Here is a 19,523-nt window from a genome sequence, read left to right as displayed (position 1 = left end):
AGGCCCTTGCTGCCAATCGACCCGGTCACGGCTCTTTTCTGTCCTGGCCCCACAGTGGTGGAATGAACTCCCGATTGATGTCAGGACAGGGGAGTCGCTGCCCATCTTTCGGCGCACGTTAAAAACTCACCTCTTTAAGAACTACTAACTACCCTGTTACTTGTTCTTAGCACTGATTGTAGTCACTCATTAAAAAAAAATCTTTCTTGCACTTTTACTTTAGCACTGGTTTTGCTCTTAGATGCTTGTTTAGATGCACTTATGGCCTCTGATGACTAGTAGTTCTCCTGTTTTCCTATGTTAAATGCACTTATTGTAAGTCACTTTGGATAAAAGAGTCGGCTAAATGACTAACGTAATGTAATGGTATGTAAGTTGGAACAGTTACATGCAGTTCACATCTAGTGTCAATTATCAAATGTTTCTCGTAGTATATCATATATATTTTACCTAAACCATAAATAATGCAGTAATAATAATAAATGTAATTACAGTACAGTATTTATAATTGAGAAAGAGAGTGTGTATAGGTATATAAAACATTAAAGAAACATTTCTTACATTTCAAACTCCCCACTTGCAACTGTCCCCGGCGTGGGTTGCAACCAGCGGCCATTTGATGCCAGAAACGAGAGCTTGGGGCTCGCCACTTGGGGCTCGCCTCCCAGCCTCACCAGGTAAGTGACAAAATGATAAGAGTGTGTCACCTCTCTGAACACGCTATTATTTCCACTTTCGTTTCAATTGTGATGATTTTCCTTTTCTTCAATGCATCGCCATCACTTGCATTGGCTTTATGCTTTGAAGCCACGATTAAGAGGGTAAACACAAGAAAAATTTAAGTAAAAATAGCGTTTATGCGACCCAACTTAAAATGGCGACGACAGTGTGGTGTTGTTCTCCCTTGGGCAAACGAACCGCCTAAAACGCACAATGTTTTGAGTGTCGCGCAAAGTAGTCTGTCTGTTCATTAGTACAAACCGTTGTGTGTAACCTGAGTTTTTAAAATAATAGGCTTTACGGAGGTTGGTTCGTAAGTACGGGCAATCGTAAGTTGGGCGTTCGTAACCCGGGCACTAACTTTACTGTACATTTCATCATTAGCCCTCATGGGTAAGGGACATGCGACAACTAATTGATGCCAACATCTTTCTGGCCAACTCAAGCGTCCTGACTAAAATAGCTTTTGAGCTCTCTGGTTGCTTCACCCTAGCATCATTGGTGCTGACATGAATAACAATGTTGCTGAATGAAGCGGTGCTGTGTGCCTGGGTTCCCTGAATTTCCCTCCGTGATGCCAGCACCCTACACCCTATGTCGGAGACTCTAGCCCCGGCTAAACAGTGAACCAAGGCTGGAAAAGCTTATCTGATATTGCAGGTAATGGAGTCTCCAATCACTAGCGTGTGTTGCTTTACTCTGTTGACAGAAGCAGGAGAGGCACACTGGCCTGTAGGACTTCCAGCAGGGCTGGTGAGAGGCAAACACCAGTATGCAGACGGGAGAGGTGACTGCAGATCCACACGACCAATGGCTTGCTCTTGTGAGCCTTCCCATGCTGGTAGACAGAGACAAACTCCGCCACATGTGCCGACGAGGCTGAGCTAGTACTAACATTAGCAGGTCTGCTGTCAGGCCCGGAGCTAAGGCTATCTGGAATGCCCGTCATGTCTAATGTAATCCTAGCTGAAAGAAGCAGCTCTAACTCACGGACACGTCTCTCTAGTAGAAACATCCTATCTGTAACTACGAAAGTCACCACACGACATTGTTTGAATGAGGCTGCTTTGACTGCAAATGCAACTAGAGCTAACTGCTAAGTTAGGCTAAGCTCGAAGCTAGTAAACAGACTAGGAACGAAAGGCTGCCCATTAACACAAGAGTCGTTTGAGAAAGAAAACTAGAGAATCTAACAATAAGTGAACTAAGCACAGAAAATAGCGAAATCAGTAGGACAAATGAAGAGGTTAGAGCAGAATATAGAGGAGAAGAGAGAGTAAGAGAATAAACAGCAGTTATCGAACTCACGAACCCAAATCTCGCTAAGGTGGAAGCCGGAACCAACTGGCAGTGTTGACAGAGGTCTGCGTCCCTCGAGAGGAGGTGAAAGAGCTCTGGTCTGATTGTTATACAGCCCCATGAAAAGGAATTTACCCCCTTTCTTTTTCCCTCTATGTTTGCATAACTGTACCACTGAATGGCTTCAGAGCTTCATACGAAATGTAAAATAAGACAAGTAGAACCAGAGTAAACACAAAATACATTTTTAAAAGATAATTTCATTTACTGAAGAAAAAGACATCAAAAACCCACATCACCCACGTGCAGTAGCGTACCATGAGGTTTCAGTCAGGGCCTTCAGTAACAAACTGCCCCCCCCACACACACACACACACACTTCTTATATGGGTGCCAATACAGCCAACACAACCACATACAAAATACACTATCACACATTATATGCACGACTGGATCAACACCAACAGGACAGCTGATCTTCAACAACCACAACACACACGAATGTGCACTATAGCAGCTATTGCAGCATCACCATCAGATCTTCCTTTACGTCACTCACAAAACAAAAACAACTACATAGAAGAGTGCACTCAGTAGAGTGCAGCTCTCCACCAGGCTTATCTACCCTTCTCCGGTGCTCAGACTTTGTGAAAAACCACCCCTTTTTCTGCCTACCTGAAGAAGGGGCCCCTATGTGTTTAACCATAGCTGTTTTCATGAATGTAATCGAATGACTTTCATACATTCTAAAGCAGTTAAACAACAGCAAGAAAACATAGTTCAGTCATGTGCATTGTTTTATTGTAGCAGCTGAGATAATTTCCGGCTGTGATTGTGATTAATCTTACTCTTGAAATTGTATCTTTATAGCAGAGTTTTAACAGTAGAGTCTATGACACCTCCGCGTCTGATCACCCTCATGATGTTAGTTAACCAAACATGGTAGTGAGGTGAAAAAAGCTAATTATTTTGGGTTCATCCAGTGTTCCTCCAGTTCTCCTGTGCTGAGATCAGCAGTGAATGATTTGCGAAATATGATCGACAACTCGTTTACTTGCAACAATCATGCCAAAATACCTACACTGTCGCTGCCCGATCTAAATCAACCGTATGCTTTACAGAGACAGAGAGCAGCGTTGGTCAAGCGAGCTAGAGAGTGAATGAAGAGAGGGAGCGGTGATAGCGAGAACAAACATTATCCAAAGGTTTTTTTCATCACCGCAACCACGAGAGGTTCTTAATCATACAGTCACAACTATGCAAAAAAAAACTTCTGGGCTGATAGGGCCAGTAGTTTGTGAAATTGGTCATGGACAGACACACACACTTCACCAAACGCATAACCCCCTCCAGGCTACCAGTTACCATAGCTGGTGTAGTGTTCACCAGTGATTCGTGCAACTTCAACAAATTCAATTAAGTATAGCTACAATAATATCAGTGCACTGCCTTTAATCCAATAAGAAAAATGTGCAAACCAACCTGGAGTTGAAGTTCCACCAAACTTGAGACTTGTGACAGCCTTCTCTCGCAAAATTCATCCAGTAATTTAGTCCATCTGGGAGAATGTGTAAAAAATGCAGACAATCCTACCAGATTCACAAAAAACACAAGTTCGGCAAACAAATAGTCAGCAGCTTTGAATGCAGTGGCCATTGCGCTTAGCTCGCTCACAACCCACGATAGGCTCAAGCTCAAAGTTGATGACAGCACTGATACATCGCAGGGTCCCTGAGACGTTCTGTCAAAGTGAGCAACAGGTGGACATTCCCAGAATGTGAAAAAAGGTTCCATGGACCCCCAGAGGGAATAGGGAACAAAGGGGCTCAGTTGCAATTTTCATGAGGTGAATTCTCTTAGGAGTAATGTCAGTTCTCTGCACATCGTTCAGGTGAATTTGTTGATGGTCAGGATTGCGGGAAGCCAGCAAAATGTTAACCCAAACAAGAGTCCCGATCAAAATCCGTTTCTAAGTTAGGGATATCACTTGTCCATTGCCTGTCCACACAGAGTTTCTTATAAGAGCTTCAAGCAATTCTGAATAAAGTGCAGAGGCTAAACCTTTAGAGGCCCCTCTGGAACTGATGATTCTATGGAATGGATGTATTAAGGGTTGATTCCATGACACACCATGAGCCTTAAGGGATGCCATAAGCTGCAAATAAAAGATGAAGTGCCCGGTTGTTTATATCCGTCTTTAAGGTCTTGAAATTATCTGAGACCACCATTTTTGTAAATGTCACCCAATATATGGATGACTCTCCCTTCCCATTGTGAAAAATTAACTGGCCTACACCCAATAACAACGAATAAACAACGAATTGAACACAATCTCTGTACTAAACGTCACATACGTATCATCTATGTGATAAGACAGCCGAACTGAAGCTGACACAGTCTGATTGAAATATTTGCATAAATCATGTCGTTTCGTCGCCAGGGAGATTACAAGACATCTAGTGCATGCCAAGAAACATTAGAATGGGGCTAAAACCAGTTACTTTGGGTTCTCAATGTGAAGAACTAGAAAGACAACAAAGTTTGGTACTGCCAATCCATTTAATCTCTTGCACTGAGCTGGTGAAGTTGACTCTGGGCAATACATTCATCTTGATTATCTCAGTGCGGGCATGTAAAGAGTTGGGCAGGCTTGACCACCTGTCAAGTTCTTTGAAAACATTGTTCAGTGTTTCAGTGCAATTATATTTGATAATCTTATTGAGAGAAGGAAATATCTCAATAAATATCCAGGTACTTGAAATGGTTGACAATGGGAACCTCTGCATGGACAAAGGCTGACCTAGTTGCCTTGTTTAAAGGTAGTAAAACTGATTTGGCCCAATTTATTTAAAAATCTGATAAGGCTACAAATTCCTCAAGTAATGCCAAAAGATGGGATACAGATTTAGCAGGGTCCTCCAAGAAGAACAAAATATCATCTGCATACAGGGCTACATGATGCTGTGTATTACGGATAGAGATGGGGCCGATATTAGATGACTGATACATGAATTGGGCTAACAGCTCAAGGGAAAGCACGAAGAGCCCTGGACTCAATGGGCAGCCTTATCTGGAGCATCTGAAAACAGGAAATAAAGGAGACCCAATTTTGCCTGTAAAGACCATTACTAATGAGTTTTAAAGTACAACACTTTCATCATATGGAAGAACCCCTTTCCAAATCCCAAGGACCAACCATAAATAAAGATACTCAAGTCTGTCAAATGCCTTCATGGTATCCAAAGATAAAACAGCCGCTGGTGATTTAAAGTACCGCTCCCCTCAAAAATTTGTTTTTTCTTATGTTTGTGTCCCCTAAAATATCTGGCTTTGACTATACTGACTTGTATCAGTACAAAGTTTGTCACTATAATGGTGTTATCAAATTCCTCTACTAAAGAGCTTTCTGTGCACTTCCCTAAAATCTGAGATACAAATGTACCCCAGGCAAGCTAGATTTGATAGGTCACAAATCCGAAAGCCAATAACTGTCTAATATGCAAATGCAGGGTGGGCAAAGACACCTGCAAATTTCTGCACGGAGTGAACTTGGAAGTACAGAGAGCAAGTTTGCATTAGCATAGTGAAAGTTTTGACAGCAAACATGGTAAAGTATGCAGTTTTGGGATGTAAACCAGACCCTAGAGCTTCCTTACACCATCTACCAAAAAAAAAGAAAGAAAAAAAATTCACAATACGGCCTATCCAGGGTGTCTCCCCGCCTGCCACCCGATGACTGCTGGGATAGGCTCCAGCATCCCCGCGACCCTAAGAGCAGAATAAGCGGTTTGGATAATGAATGGATGGATGGATGCTGAAATGGTTGGAATTTATTTACAGACATCGGGCTCACATGTCTACAAACCTGGAAGGACAGCATATTGCAATGCCCATTTCAGTGAGGAGTGTTATGCATGCTCAATAATCCAAGCAAGAAAATCAAAGAAAGGTGAATCAGTTATCCGGACACAACGTTTATTGAGAGAAAGTCAGTTGGGCCTGCAGTCAGTTGAGACTGAAGAGGTCATTTAGATGAGTGATGAAACGTTTCTCTCAATAAACATTGTGTTCAGATGAACTGATTTAACTGTTTTTATTAATGCAAAGGTCACTGGGTTTTCACAAAAAAATTAATTTTGAAGTCTGATGCTGTGCCAACTATTGATCCTGGGAGTGCAACAGCGAGCGGGAGTCAATATGTCAGTTACGTATTTCTTTTACTCAACCAACAGATAAACGAAAGCATTCTGCATGTTATATATTTCCTTTGTGACTAGTTAACAGCATTACCTATGTTAGCTTTTTGCTAGCTGCTGGTAGTTGTTTGGTATTAGTAAAACTAGGGACGGGTACCGAAACCCGGTATTAAATGGGCACCGGTGCGAAAATTAATGATTCTGCTAACGGTATTGGAAAAATTAAGAAAATAAATGTCCTATTTATTTAGGCTACATAAATGTTATCTTGCAACATTTATATCACCAACTCCCGTTTCTAATTTGAAAATAGAATAAGACATTTGCCTATGATGCATTTTCACTATTCCCTACCCAGAACAGAGATCTCTAATCTCAGAGCCTTTCGTATGTGCGAGCCGAGGGGCAAGGCCAGCTCTCCCTCTCTGTCTCAGCCGCGCACAAGCACACGCACGCACAAACGCGCACACACACACACACACACACACACACACACACACACACACACACACACACACACACACACCATCATGATCATCCACGGTCACTCGAAGCGAGTATGACTGTCCTCTCCTTTGGGTTGTCTAATTGTGGGTCTTCAGATGGCTGTAGAGGCCGATCTGCAATCCACATATTTTGGTGCAGCGTGGACAGGGGAAAGTGATGGTGGTGGTTGAGCCTTTTTCTCTCTCTCTCTCCTTGTGGTGCTGTCGCTTTCTCTTTGCGGCATAGTGGAGTTCCATTTCATGACATGTAGCTGCTTCCTGCACAGATTTCGTCCAGAAGCACCTATCCAGTGCAATGTATTCTCAGTTGCTCAATGTGATGTTGAATTTCTTCATATTGGTCTTGATATTGTCCTTGAAACGTTTCTTTTGCCCACCGGGAGCTCGGTGGCCTTCCTTCAGCTGGGAGTACAGGCTCTGTTTGGGGAAACATGTGTTGGACATGCGGATGACATGGCCTGTCCATCGGAGTTGGTGCTGCGTTATTGAGGTGATGATGCTAGTAATGTTGGCTTCTTCCTGTACGCCGATTTTGGTGTGTCTGTCCTTCCAGCAAATCCTTAGGATCTTTTGTAAGGATCTTTGGTGGTATTGTTCCAGGGCTCTCGGATGCCTGCTGTAGGTGGTCCATGTCTCTGCTCCATACAGTAGGGTGGAGAGAACAACAGCTCTGTCAACAAGTTTTGTTTGGGCCTTTAGGTTCTCGGTCTTCAAAGACTCTTTTGCTGAGTCTGGTGTAAGTGCCACTGGCACAACTCATGTGACAGTTTACCTCAGAGTCAGTGTCAGCTTTGAGGAGAGAAGGCTGCGAAGGTAGAGGGAGTGATCAATTCTGTCCACTTTTATGGTGTGCTGGGTAGATGGTTAGTTTGGTGGAGGTTGATATATAGGACCTGGGTGTTTTGATGTTTAATGCTAGACTCAGGGCTCTGTATAAGTTGACAAAGGCATTCAGAATGTCTTGGAGGTCTTCCGCGGAGTGTGCTGCAATGGCGTTGTCATCTGTATACTGAAGCTCAATGATGGTGGTGTTGCAGACTGCTCTTGGCCTTGAATCTATTAAGGTTGAAGAGCCTGCCGTCAGTTCTGTATAGGATTGGGATCCCCCGTGGCAGCTTTTCGCCAATGAGATGGACTATGGCAGCAATAAAGACAGCAAACAGGGTGGGTGTGATGATGCATACCTGTTTGACCTGTTTCCACAGTGAAGGGCTCTGAATTAGAGCTGCTGTTGCTGAGCACTATGACTGACATGCCCTCATGTGGATGCCTCAATATTCTAATGTATTTGTCAGGGCAGCCATATCTTGATAGTATACTCCACAGAGCTTGGCGGACTACTGAGTCAAATGCCTTTGTCAGGTCTATGAAAGCCATGTACAAAGGCTGCCATTGTTCACGGCATTTTTCCTGGAGTTGGCGTGCTGTAAATATCATGTCTGCTGTACCTCTGCATGGGGGGAAGCCACACTGAGATTCTGGGTCCTCAGCAAGTGGTAGCAGTCGGTTTGCGAGGACTTTGCCTGTTGTTGACAGGTGTGAGATGCCCCTGTAGTTTCGACATTCCACCTTGTCTCCTTTCTTGAATTTGGCCAGTATAAGAGCATCGCTAAGCTCTGACGGAAGTTCTTCTTGTTCCCAGACCTTGGGGAGGAGGGTGTGGCTGTGGTACAGGAGCACTGATCCACCTTCCTTTAAGATCTCAGCTGGGATCCAATCTGGACCGGTGACCTTGTTGTTCTTAAGGCTCCTGATGGCATCTTGAACCTCTGTCATGGTGGGAGGTTCCAAAATGTCTTCTCTGGCGGGACTACTGGGAAGGTGGCTGACAATGTCTGGTTCAGCTGTGCTGTTGAGGAGTTCCTGGAAGTGGTCCTTCCATTGGGCGCTAATGGAATCACTGTCCTTCAGCAGCTCCTGCCTGTCCTTTGAGCGCAGGGGGTTTAAGCCACAGTTGCTTGGACCATAGAAGGCCTTAGTAGCACTGAAAAAGCCTCTGGTGTCACCCGATTCTACCAGTCACTGGATTCCAGAGCCTTTTCTGTTCACCAAGAGTTCTTAAGCTTTCTCGCCTGTCTCTGGATGTCCGCCTTGGCTCTCAGGTGAACCACTCTTTTAGCCTCGCAAGTTACATAATTTTCCCTGGCACGAAAGGCTTTCCTTTTCTTGGAGATGAGCTGCTCTATCTCTGCGTCATTCTCATCAAACCAGTCCTGGTGTTTACCAGACTATTACACAAGGGTGGTTTTACAGGTGTTGAGTATGGTGGATTTGAGCAGGCTCCAGTGATTCTCAATGTCATCGAAATATTCCTGTTGGAGGGTTTCCCCAATAGAGGCCTGAAGTCACTGCTGGGTGGCTGTTCCATTCAGGCTTTCAAGGTTCAGCCTTGGTCCGATCTCCTTCTTTTGAAACCTCTTCTTCCTCTTGATTTTGATGGGACATCTTGGAGCGGATGAAGCGATGATCTGTCCAGCAGTCATCTGCATCAATCATCGCCCTCATGATGTTCACGTCACAGCGGTCCCAGGTTCGTACAATGACATAGTCAAGGAGATGGCACTGTTCGGAGCAGGGGTGTCTCCAAGATGCCTTAAATTTGTTTTTATGGCGAAACAGAGTGTTTGTTGGTGATGGTGAGGTCATACTGAGTACACATGCTAAGATTCAGAACTCCATTAGAGTTGATGTTCCCGATGTCTTCCTTTCCTATACTGCTCTTCCAGAGGTGGTGTTCCCGACCGACCCTGGCACTGAAGTCTCTTAGCAGAATAATCTTATCCTCCTTGGGGATCCTTGACAGAGTCTCATCTAAGCAGGTGTGGAAGGTCTCTTTTACTTCCTCTTCAGAGTCTAAAGTATGGGCAAAGGCACTCACAACTGTTGCATTCTGGTTGTTGGCAGGCACCAGATGGATGGTCATGAGACGCTTACTGATCCCCACAGGAAATTCAGACAGGTGGCTGATGATCTGGTTCCTGATGGCAAATCCAACGCCATGGATCCTGGGCTCATCAGCAGCTTTTCCTTTCCAGAAGCTTCTCCGCCTTCCGTTGTCCTTTGTCTGCCCGTCAGGTTTCAGAAAGGGCAGCCATGTCAATCCGACATCTCTTCAGTTCTCTAGCAATGATTGCGGTTCTTCTCTCCAGTCTGTCACTGGTTGCAATATCCATCAATGTGCGCACATTCCAGGCTTCAAAGTTCACATTTCTATGTTTCTGTTTCTATGTTTCTGTGGTGATCCCTCTGGACACGGTAATCCAGTCACGAGGTTTGAGGCAGGCTATTTTTAGGGCACCTTTTCTAGCTCCTTCTCCAGGTGGGGTGAGCAGAATGGATCCTAATGAGGGCTTCTCGGTAATGGGCGCAGCTACTGAAGGGCTCTTTCTACCTTGTTCCAACAGCCCAGCACCTGAATCTAGCACCCACCGCCTGATGTGCCGGTTCATGACTAGGGGCTTCCAGATCTCAAAATCCTGCCCCCGTCGCCCGGCAGGCAAGTGGTGCACACACACACAGAGCCTGCTCTCAGCGAAAATGGTGGCAAGAGAACTAAATGGACAAAAGTGTGGTTATACTTCACTAGAGTCAATTCTGATAATGCTCATTACCACAAGTGCAACGAGTCTTCTGCATGTAAGGGCAGAAATGCAAGCAATCTTTAGAAACATCAAAAAATGCAGTTTGACAGCCTAGCTCGTAGTTCATCTCTCGTTGCCCCATCCACCTCAGGTATGTTATGTATGGTACAAGTCTAAAGCCCACACAGTTTACTAGATTATACAAACATGGGTTAATGAGTAAAAGTAATGCTCTGTTCAGATATGGGAAAATAAAGCAATGATAATTCTGTTCTTAATTTGTTTTGTTTTTCCTAATAACAAAAATAACATAAAGAAACAATAAGAGTACAGTTAAAGTACCGGATTGATAAGCAGTATTGGTAAGAGTAGTAGTACCGTTAAAATGTTAACAATATCCATCCCTAAGTAAAACTGCAACCTATCTATTTAGCTAATGTTTCAAAGCCACATTATACAACGACGCACCTCTTTCCTAGTCTGGCCCTCAATCCAGACTGGGCTAAAGCAGTTTCCCCCTGCTCCGGCGATGCCACTATAGGTGTCCATCACTGTGTTTTCCGAGGGCTGATGGCGCGGAGGCATCAGGTTCCCCCCTCTGGCACTTTCCCAACTTGGTCCCAAACAAAACTCTTGGAACCATAAACTTAGGTGCGGTGCAGGTCGCCTTGCCCTGAAGTCCCAGCGGTTTTGAATTTTAGACTACTGCCAATGAGCAAGTTCTCAAGCAAGCCTGGTTGGCTATCAAGATAAACAGATGCTACATGTAATATGAAAATCTCAGCCACATGGAATACATCTTTCTGCAAACTTCGATTAGACTTCTGGTATATAATTACGTAATAACACTGTGACAATGTGAACTTCAGGCTTTACAAATTTTGAATTAGTTCCCATTCAGAACCAGGTTTTGGGGGTCACATCTGATCCCCAGTAATGATAATTAGAGTAATAGCACTCAAGGCTATAACCAGGTAGTGACAAGAGCCACCACAAAACAGATATAAGTGCATTAAAATAAAGTCACAGGGGCATCCGGCACACGTAGTGGTCTATTCCGTTGCCTACCAATACGAGGATGGCCGGTTCAAATCCCCGTGTTACCTCTGGCTTGGTGTCCCTACAGACACAATTGGCCGTGTCTGCGCATGGGAAGCCGGATGTGGGTATGTGTCCTGGTCACTACATTAGCACTTCCTCTGGTTGGTCAGGGCACCTGTTCAGAAGGGAGGGGGAACTGGGGGAAATAGCGTGATCCTCCCACGTGCTACATCCCCCTGGTGAAACTCCTCACTGTCAGGTGAAAAGAAGCAGCTAAGGAGAAGGCAGAGGAGGCATGTGGTAGTTTGCAGCCCTCCCTGGATCGGCAGAGGTGGTGGAGCAGCGACCGGGACAGCTCGGAAGAGTGGGGTAATTGGCCAGATACAATGGGGAGGAAAAAGGCGGGAGGGGGGGGTCCAAAAAAATTTAAAAAAAACAAGTCACAGTACGAAGGTGGACATGGCCAAGGCATTAAGAAAAAGCATTGTAATTTGCGTTCCACATTTTTGTAGATATCACAAGCAAGCGTCTCAATATCAAGCTTATTTGTTATTATGTCCAACTACTCCTCCTTCTCAAGCTAAACTTATAGATTGCCTTGTCCACAGAAAAAAACATGTTGCCAACTTGCAGATGCTGTAAATGTTTAGGGTTATCAGCAACGTTGCAGAAAGATGGGCAAGCAGAAAAAGATGACTGACACGCAAGCTAGTTGAAGAGCAGCATTCACGATAAACCTAGGCTATCTGAGATAAGCCAACTCGAGTTTTCAACTGCTAGTTGACAACTGCACTTGATAAAGCAACAGGGGAGGCACAATGTTTCATAGCCAAGAAACCAAGTGCAAATGGACTGCAATTATACTGCACTCTTCTAGTCTGCCGACCACTCAAAGTGCTTTACAGTGTATGTCTCGCATTCACCTATTCACACACACTTCCACACACTGATGGCGGAGGCTGCCATGTAAAGTACCAACCTGCTCATCAGGAGCGGTTAGGGTGTTCAGTGTCTTGCTCAAGGACACTTGGACACTCTCTTTGAAGAAGCCGGTTATCGAACCAGGAACCCTCTGATTACCAGACAACCCACTCTGAGCCATGCCATGCAATTGTTGGAGAAATTGCATCACTTTATAGCCAAATAAATATTAAAATAATAAAAGAAGAAAAAAAAAGATTCTCAAAGATAAGCTCGAAACAACCCCCCGGCTGGGAGTACATGTATATTTTATGCAATTAAACTGGGCTCTGTGGCAACCTCTCGTTCGGCTCGGACGGCGAAGTTTTCTTGTGAGAGTCTTTTCCTACAGCCACTGATTTTGAGTTGAACCCATGTTGCGAGCAGGGAGATGTGCTGAGTCATGGCACGGCCACAGAGAGGCGCCAGTAAAACCGGTAACGATAACTTCCCGTGTTAAGGGTAGGGCCATTCAAATTTGGGAAAGGACTACGGACGGGGCTGCGGCTGTGCCGGGCTGCAATACAGACATCGTTTCTTTCAGGGTGTGTGTGTGTGTGTGTGTGTGTGTGTGTGTGTGTGTGTGTGTGTGTGTGTGTGTGTGTGTGTGTGTGTGTGTGTGTGTGTGTGTGTGTGTGTGTGTGAACAGTATGGCAGCTTGTTTGTCGAGTGGGCCACTTGAAGTGATCCCAGGCATGCCAGCATGTCCCAAGAGATGCGAGCCAAGGTGTGAAACCCACTACACATATAGCAGATAACCCATATCTGCCAAGAGTACAACTCTGCTAGGCCCAGATAAGAGTTTAGGCATCAAACCCTTCCAGCATACATGTGCTATCCGCACCACAACATTAAGCCTACACAAATGACCTACAAATATTGGCAGAGCTGACATCCTACATGAAAGAAATTTTTAACATCTATTAATAATCTTTACACATGTTGGGGGGGGTGACATTCGGTCTCAGTTGTGATGTGTAATTTCTACTGAAATAGTAAATATTTTGAAAAACTTCATCAACTGACATTATTGTGAGCATAAACCCTTAAAGCCTGTGCTATTAATATGCAACACTGCTAAAAAAACTTAAAAAATAAACTTTGCAATGCTAAGAGCTTAGTCAAACAAAAAGACATCAAAAAGACATGCGTGTTAGGGTTACTACTCCTGTCTGTGCCCCTGAGCAAGGCATGCCAAGACCAACTGGAGTCGGTCACTGGGCGCTGCAATAGCGGCTGCCCACTGCTCCCAGTTGCACGGCTAGGATGGGTTAAATGCAGAAAATATTGCCCCACGGGTTGATTAATAAAAGTAAAATAAATAAATAATAACAGAAAATGTGGCCAAGTATAATGGTAGCCTGAAGCTATGCTTACTGGCCTTACTGTAGCAATGATTGAAACTTGGACATAGTTTGTTTTGGTTTGTTTTTTACTTTTTTTCCCCACTTTAGCTTTTATTGGTATTTTCATTATTTTACAACAAACAAACCCTAAGATGAAACACAAAAAAGTAAAAAATCAATCAATTAATTAATTTTTACCTTTTTTTTTTTTTTACTTAAAGCAAAATTTCACCCATGGCTCTGAGTATGTGCGGTCAGTACTGATGAGTAGCGTAGCGGACTGAAGCAAGTCCTGACTGCGTACTATACTGACGGAGACGTCGGTGTTGTTCTGCTCAGTCTTTCACAGAGCGCCTACACGTACCAGAATGCATTATGTATAAGCCTCTGCATCAGCATGTTTAGAGTACATCAGAGTTGTCAGGAACCCTTGTAGTAATTCTGCCCACCAAATGATGTCACGATACACTGGCCAGAAAAACAAAAAATGTTCTGTTTCACCGTCACCCCGAGATGCAAAACCGACAGGGAACAACCGCGGGTGTGTTTTTATGTGTCATCCCTGTCATAGATAGATACCAGGTTGATAAAATCAGTGAATTTTCCCTTTAAGACTCATTTCTGCACTGTACCTTTTCCTCCACTACAGTAACTACTAACCAAACCGTGACTTAAGTACTGGTGTATGTGCCGCTGTTACTTTTAAAGGTCGCACGAAATTAAACTTTTACCCCCTTAATTTTCCCCCTTTTAGCTGCATCAAATTCCTAGTTGCCCATCATTGTGCTAAAAAAAATTCATAAAATAACACTGCCCTTTTTATTTGCATTTAAATAATCCAGTGTTTTCTCTCCGCAATATAATGACACGCAGCTGCATATTGGGCTGATCACATCTAAAAACACTTCTCTCCCCCCCCCCCCCCCCAAACACTGTGGCTATGAAAACCAACTCTGAAAACTCGCCTGTGTGACCGGCGTGGACTGTTTTCCCAACTACGTATCAGACAGGAAGGGCTTCGTTAGACTTCTTATTTCCCTGAAGGACACAACAGTCTCATCGACGAATTCGGCAGAACGCTGGAGTGTCAGTCAAGTCCCAACGGTCTGTTTTATTTGGAAGTGCATCACGTCAAATGCCATTTCATGCGGCCTTGAATAATTGTTTCTTCGCTTATAAACAGACAAATTGATGCTCGTGTTTTGAATCTTAATATTTAACCTAAGCTGATGCAGTGCAAGATTAGGGTGCGTGAACTATGCATACCCAAGAGTTAAAAGATTAAAATCGGAACCCTACAGATAATGTGGGTGTTTCACAGCAGACTGTAGTAATGACGCTACAAGTGACCAGCGTAACTTTATTCTCAGATAGATATTATGACTCAAGCTACAGCTGCTCTAAAGTCACATTAAGTGTATTCTTCGCCCAGAATATACGTACTGGATCCTTCATTGTATAGCAAAGCCTGTTGTAGGCAGAATAATGACACATACGGACAAAATGAATTCAATATTAAGACTAAAACAGTAGTAAAATAGTAGTAAACAGCTACACAAAGTAGCAAATAGTAAATAGCTACACAAAGGCCACCCCTGTATGTGTACACTTAGGTTACACATGCTACTTCTTCATCTCCCATCCAAGTGACGCATGTCAATTAAGATCAGAGGTTTATCTTGGTCAAATATATTGGGCATCTGCAACGAGGATCAAATAGACATGCCATTCTTTGCCTCAGAAACAGAGAATAAAGTAAAAGAACTGCTATAACTGGAATTAAACTTTTATTCTTGTCATTTCTATCCAGCCCTCGGTCAGGCATGCACTAGTTAGTGTTTACTCGATTTCACCGCAAACAAAACGAGGAATAAAACTGTTTGCCCTATCCCTTAATCTGTATAGTCATTTTGAATTTCGTACAAATATGAACAGTGTCTCAGAGTGCACTAGGAGAGACGAGAGGCAGCAGGGGACCGCAACTCATTTCAAGATCATTTTTCTGAGCATCGGGGTGTATATATATATATATATATATATATATAGATATCTATATATATATACAGTCAGTGTTTGGCAATTTGGTGTGAATGTTAAGGTTCCAGGCTGCACTTTTCCAGCGTCCACTCGCTATTATTGCCCTGAGTGATTCTTTGCTTTACAACTGTCAGCCACACTATTGTCAGCTATAATGTCATTTTGACTAGCAAACTGTTGGCCTGTTGGGTCAGAGGTATTTTTAGAAGTGAGAACCAAGTCGCTGTTCAGCAGCCCTTCATAATAACAACGCTAACAGTCGCATTAACAAGCAGTCCATTGTCAGTGCGGTAGTGCTACGCCTCAGCATGGGCAACCAGACGCGCTGAAGGAGGGTTAGTGGCAAACCAAGTGGCCCGGGGTCTCAGCTTGTGGACCCCACTACGTCCTAAAAGAAGCGGGGGGGGGGGTGCGGACTATGATCTGATCCTATCCAGTTTATCCCGTTAAAGAGAGCAGCCCACATATCCACGACCAGTCCAGTCCCCCAGCCGGAGCGGCTATTGATAGCTAAAGAAAGTAGCAGTCATGGATAAATAGCGCTAGTTAAGTCCGCGGCGGACATTCCCAAAATACACCAGACACAACAACACGTTTGAAACAGGAGCAGGGTGCCGACGCGGGCCAGAAATAACAATACAACAACAACAACAACAACAACAACAACAAAACAACCACACACCGGGCTAGCTAAACAAAAAAGGGAGCCGCACGAGTTCAAACGGGGACGCGCGGGAGAACCTCCACTAGCTTAGCGCTTTGCTAGCTCGGCTAACGGGAGCCCCCCGCTTGTTTTCCTAGCCGAATGGCGCAACCGCACGGCAACCCCTAAACTTCCCAAACCTCCACCCCCACCCCACCCCCGGCATTGTTGTGGCGGAACCGAGGACTCTCCTGCCTCCCCCCTCCCCGGGGGGGTTTCTCCCCCGTCCGCTTACCCGATAAAGGGAGCCATGGCCGCCAACCGTTAACGACTCGTCCCTGGTCGGGGCTTTTTCCCTCTCCGTCTCCTTCATCCCCCCCGTACCGACGTCCACCAATCGAAATGTCCGGGACGCCTTTATGTGGTTTAGCACGCCGGGACCGTCTCACGGGACACGGCCGTGTAGCCCACGATCGACCGAGGCCGTCGGCCGCGACGAGGCGGGTGAGGCTCCGGGGCAGAGGCGGTTTGTTTTCCTTCGCGCAGCCCGGGAGCGTCGCTAACCCCCCCGGCGGCGATGGCTAACGCTGGCTAACTACGCGAATGTATTAAGCCGCCTGCACGATGACAGGGCCACTAGTCAACACAAGCGCCGCATCGTAACCGTCCCCCTGCCCCGGTAACGCGCCGCGGCGCCGACGTGCATCGGAGGCGAAGTAGCGCCCTGCAGAAAAACACGACGAGCTCGACTCCTCGACGCGGGTAGCCGGCACGCCGGGCGAAAAATTAGTTTAATACAATATCGTAAACCTCTGCTCACCTGCACATGATCCGCCATTTTTCTCCATTTCACGCACCTCCCACTCCCCCCCCATTTATGGCGAGGGGAAACGGCGCCCCTGGCGGCGGCCGGCGGTTCGGCCGCGAGAAATTTTCCATTCATGTTTGCCGTTGACTTCTCACGACGGCACGGCGTGCTCGGCGCGAGCGGGAGGCGCGCTCGGATGTGCACGCTAATAAGGAGCGACTGCAGAACAGGTATCATTGGGAAGAGAGGAGAAAGCCACTTTTTTTGGGGGGGGGGTCTTTTTATTGATTTCTCAACCGCTGTTGTACAAAACATTGTTATATATATATATATATATATATACACACAAAATGTCCAGTTGAACTGGTTTCATACATATGTAAACAGAACCTGTCACAGCGGGGTATACAAACTAGAACAAAAGCAGCAACAAGAACAGTAACCAGTCCCTATGCCAATTAATTCTTACCCAATCTGCATATACCCCTTAGCCCCGTAATTCCTCCCACCCAGTCCCACGAGAGAAAAACACCAAGTTAAAGGCAAAATAGGTGCACTCATTAAACCTATTAACCCAATCACATTTCCCACCCAAATTCTTGCCATTGTATTCTTATAACGAATTTGTCTTCTGCATTTAACCGGTCCTCTAGAACAGGAGCAGTGGGCACTCCAGTTCTTCTTCCCATTGCCTTGCTCATGGGCACAGGGCAGGAGTATTAACCCTAACATGCATGTCTTTTTGATGGTGGGGGAAACTGGAGCACCTGGAGAAAACCAACACGGACACGGGGAGAACGTGCAAAGTCCACACAGAAAGGACCCGGGACGGCCCGGGGTTCGAGCCCAGGACCTTCTTGCTGTGAGGCAACAGTGCACTGGGCCACTATTTTTTTTATTATTTTTTTTAATTGCTCTTATCAGCCCGTATATCATAACGGTAAAGATACTGAAATTCAAGTTTTGCATTCATTACGTGCTGGCATTTTAAATCAACTTGCGCCATTGAGAAAACAACCTTTTCCGCTGAGTGTTGAATGCCACTGATGGAGGGCGCCACGAAAGCTGGCGAGCAGGGGATCCACATGGCTTATCCACTTCCGGAAAAAAGGCAAAACAGAAAATCGAATAATTGCAATTCAGCGAGCAGCAGCTAATTAGACGCAGCAAGGCTTCCGTCTTGTAGCTGACGGAGTCTGGTACGGAGGAGGGGGGGGGATGAGAGACCCTGAAATCCTGCGGCAGCCATTCGATTGGCTGTGAGTTTAAAAACGCCCGCCCCCGGAAACGGCGCTTCTGATTAGGCGTTATTGTTCGCGGGGGGGGGGGGAGATGTCCTATACAACGTTAGGACTTTCTCGGTAACAAGTACGCCATGTTCGGACTTGCGTCCTTGGTGGTTCGGACTTGGCGAGTTTGGCCCGGGAGCCGGAACTCCGGAGGTCGCAGCGCGGTCGTTCCGCAACTGGAATAGCAGCGTGCTCTATGACGTCACCACCCCAGATCGCCTCGGACGCAGCGTCTGCTCCGGTTATGTCCCATCTAAGTGGATCAGGCGCTGGTTGGCCGTTGGTGCGCTTTACAAAGAGGCTGAAGAGGAGGTCCGGCTGAGGACTCCGCCAGGAGAGCCGGGATGCAGCGGAGGAATCCACCAGGAGAGCCGGGATGCAGCGGAGGATGGAGAGGAGACGTCCATAACAGCGTGCCTCTCCATCTTTGTGCGTTTGTCTAATCGTTACGCTTTTTTTATATATGTGGACTCGACAGTTCACTTGGCAAAACCTGGATAAAATCTATTGTATAAAGTCTTGATGTAATGTTTTAGGTGGGTGTTGATTTATTTATTTATTTATTTATTTATTTATTTTGTGTGTCGGCTGTAGTTTGTGGCAACTGCCGAACTGTACTGGCTCGTACTAAGAGCTGCTTGCAATATTTATTTATTTATCTATTTATTTATTTATCTATTTATTTATTTATTTATTTATTTATTTACCAATTTTTCTCCCCGATTGTATCCGGCCAATTACCCCACGCTGCTCCGCCCCCTCTGCCGATACACGTGGCGTCACCAGCCGCTTCTTTTCACCTGACAGTGAGGAGTTTCACCAGGGGGGGGACGTAGCGCGTGGGAGGATCACGCTATAACCCCTCAGTTCCCCTGAACCGGCGCCCCGACCGACCAGAGGAGGCGCTAGTGCAGCGACCAGGACACGTACCCACATCCGGCTTCCCACCCGCAGACACGGCCAGTTGTGTCTGCAGGGACGCCCGACCAAGCCGGAGGCAACACGAGGACTCGATCTGGCGATCTGTTTCTAATATTTAGTCTATCCTCATATTAATAGGATGGACACCCACCTCTCAAAACAGATTACATCAAAAA

The 19,523-nt window shown here is 45.5% G+C and overlaps 1 protein-coding gene across 2 annotated transcripts in view; it reads right to left on the bottom strand.

Annotated features, from left to right (window-relative positions):
• The window catches only part of xpo7 (exportin 7), a 75,175-nt gene extending 58,019 nt beyond the window's left edge, over positions 1-17,156 (bottom strand). The window contains exon 1 of one of the 2 annotated variants that reach the window (XM_056290296.1): positions 17,150-17,156. Coding sequence is in view for 1 of the 2 variants with exons in the window: in XM_056290295.1 (XP_056146270.1) it covers positions 10,771-10,851 (81 nt within the window). In the remaining variant the exon portion in view is untranslated. Of the gene's footprint in view, positions 1-10,770; positions 10,854-17,149 lie in introns of those variants that run through there. The other variant, XM_056290295.1, reaches the window with a different exon arrangement.
• Positions 17,157-19,523: the final 2,367 nt, after the last annotated feature.

Source organism: Lampris incognitus, chromosome 12 (genome assembly GCF_029633865.1).
Source record: "Lampris incognitus isolate fLamInc1 chromosome 12, fLamInc1.hap2, whole genome shotgun sequence".
Lineage (NCBI taxonomy): Eukaryota > Metazoa > Chordata > Actinopteri > Lampriformes > Lampridae > Lampris > Lampris incognitus.
The sequence above is the reverse complement of the archived record's forward strand: the minus strand, read 5'-3'. Positions and strand labels throughout refer to the sequence as shown.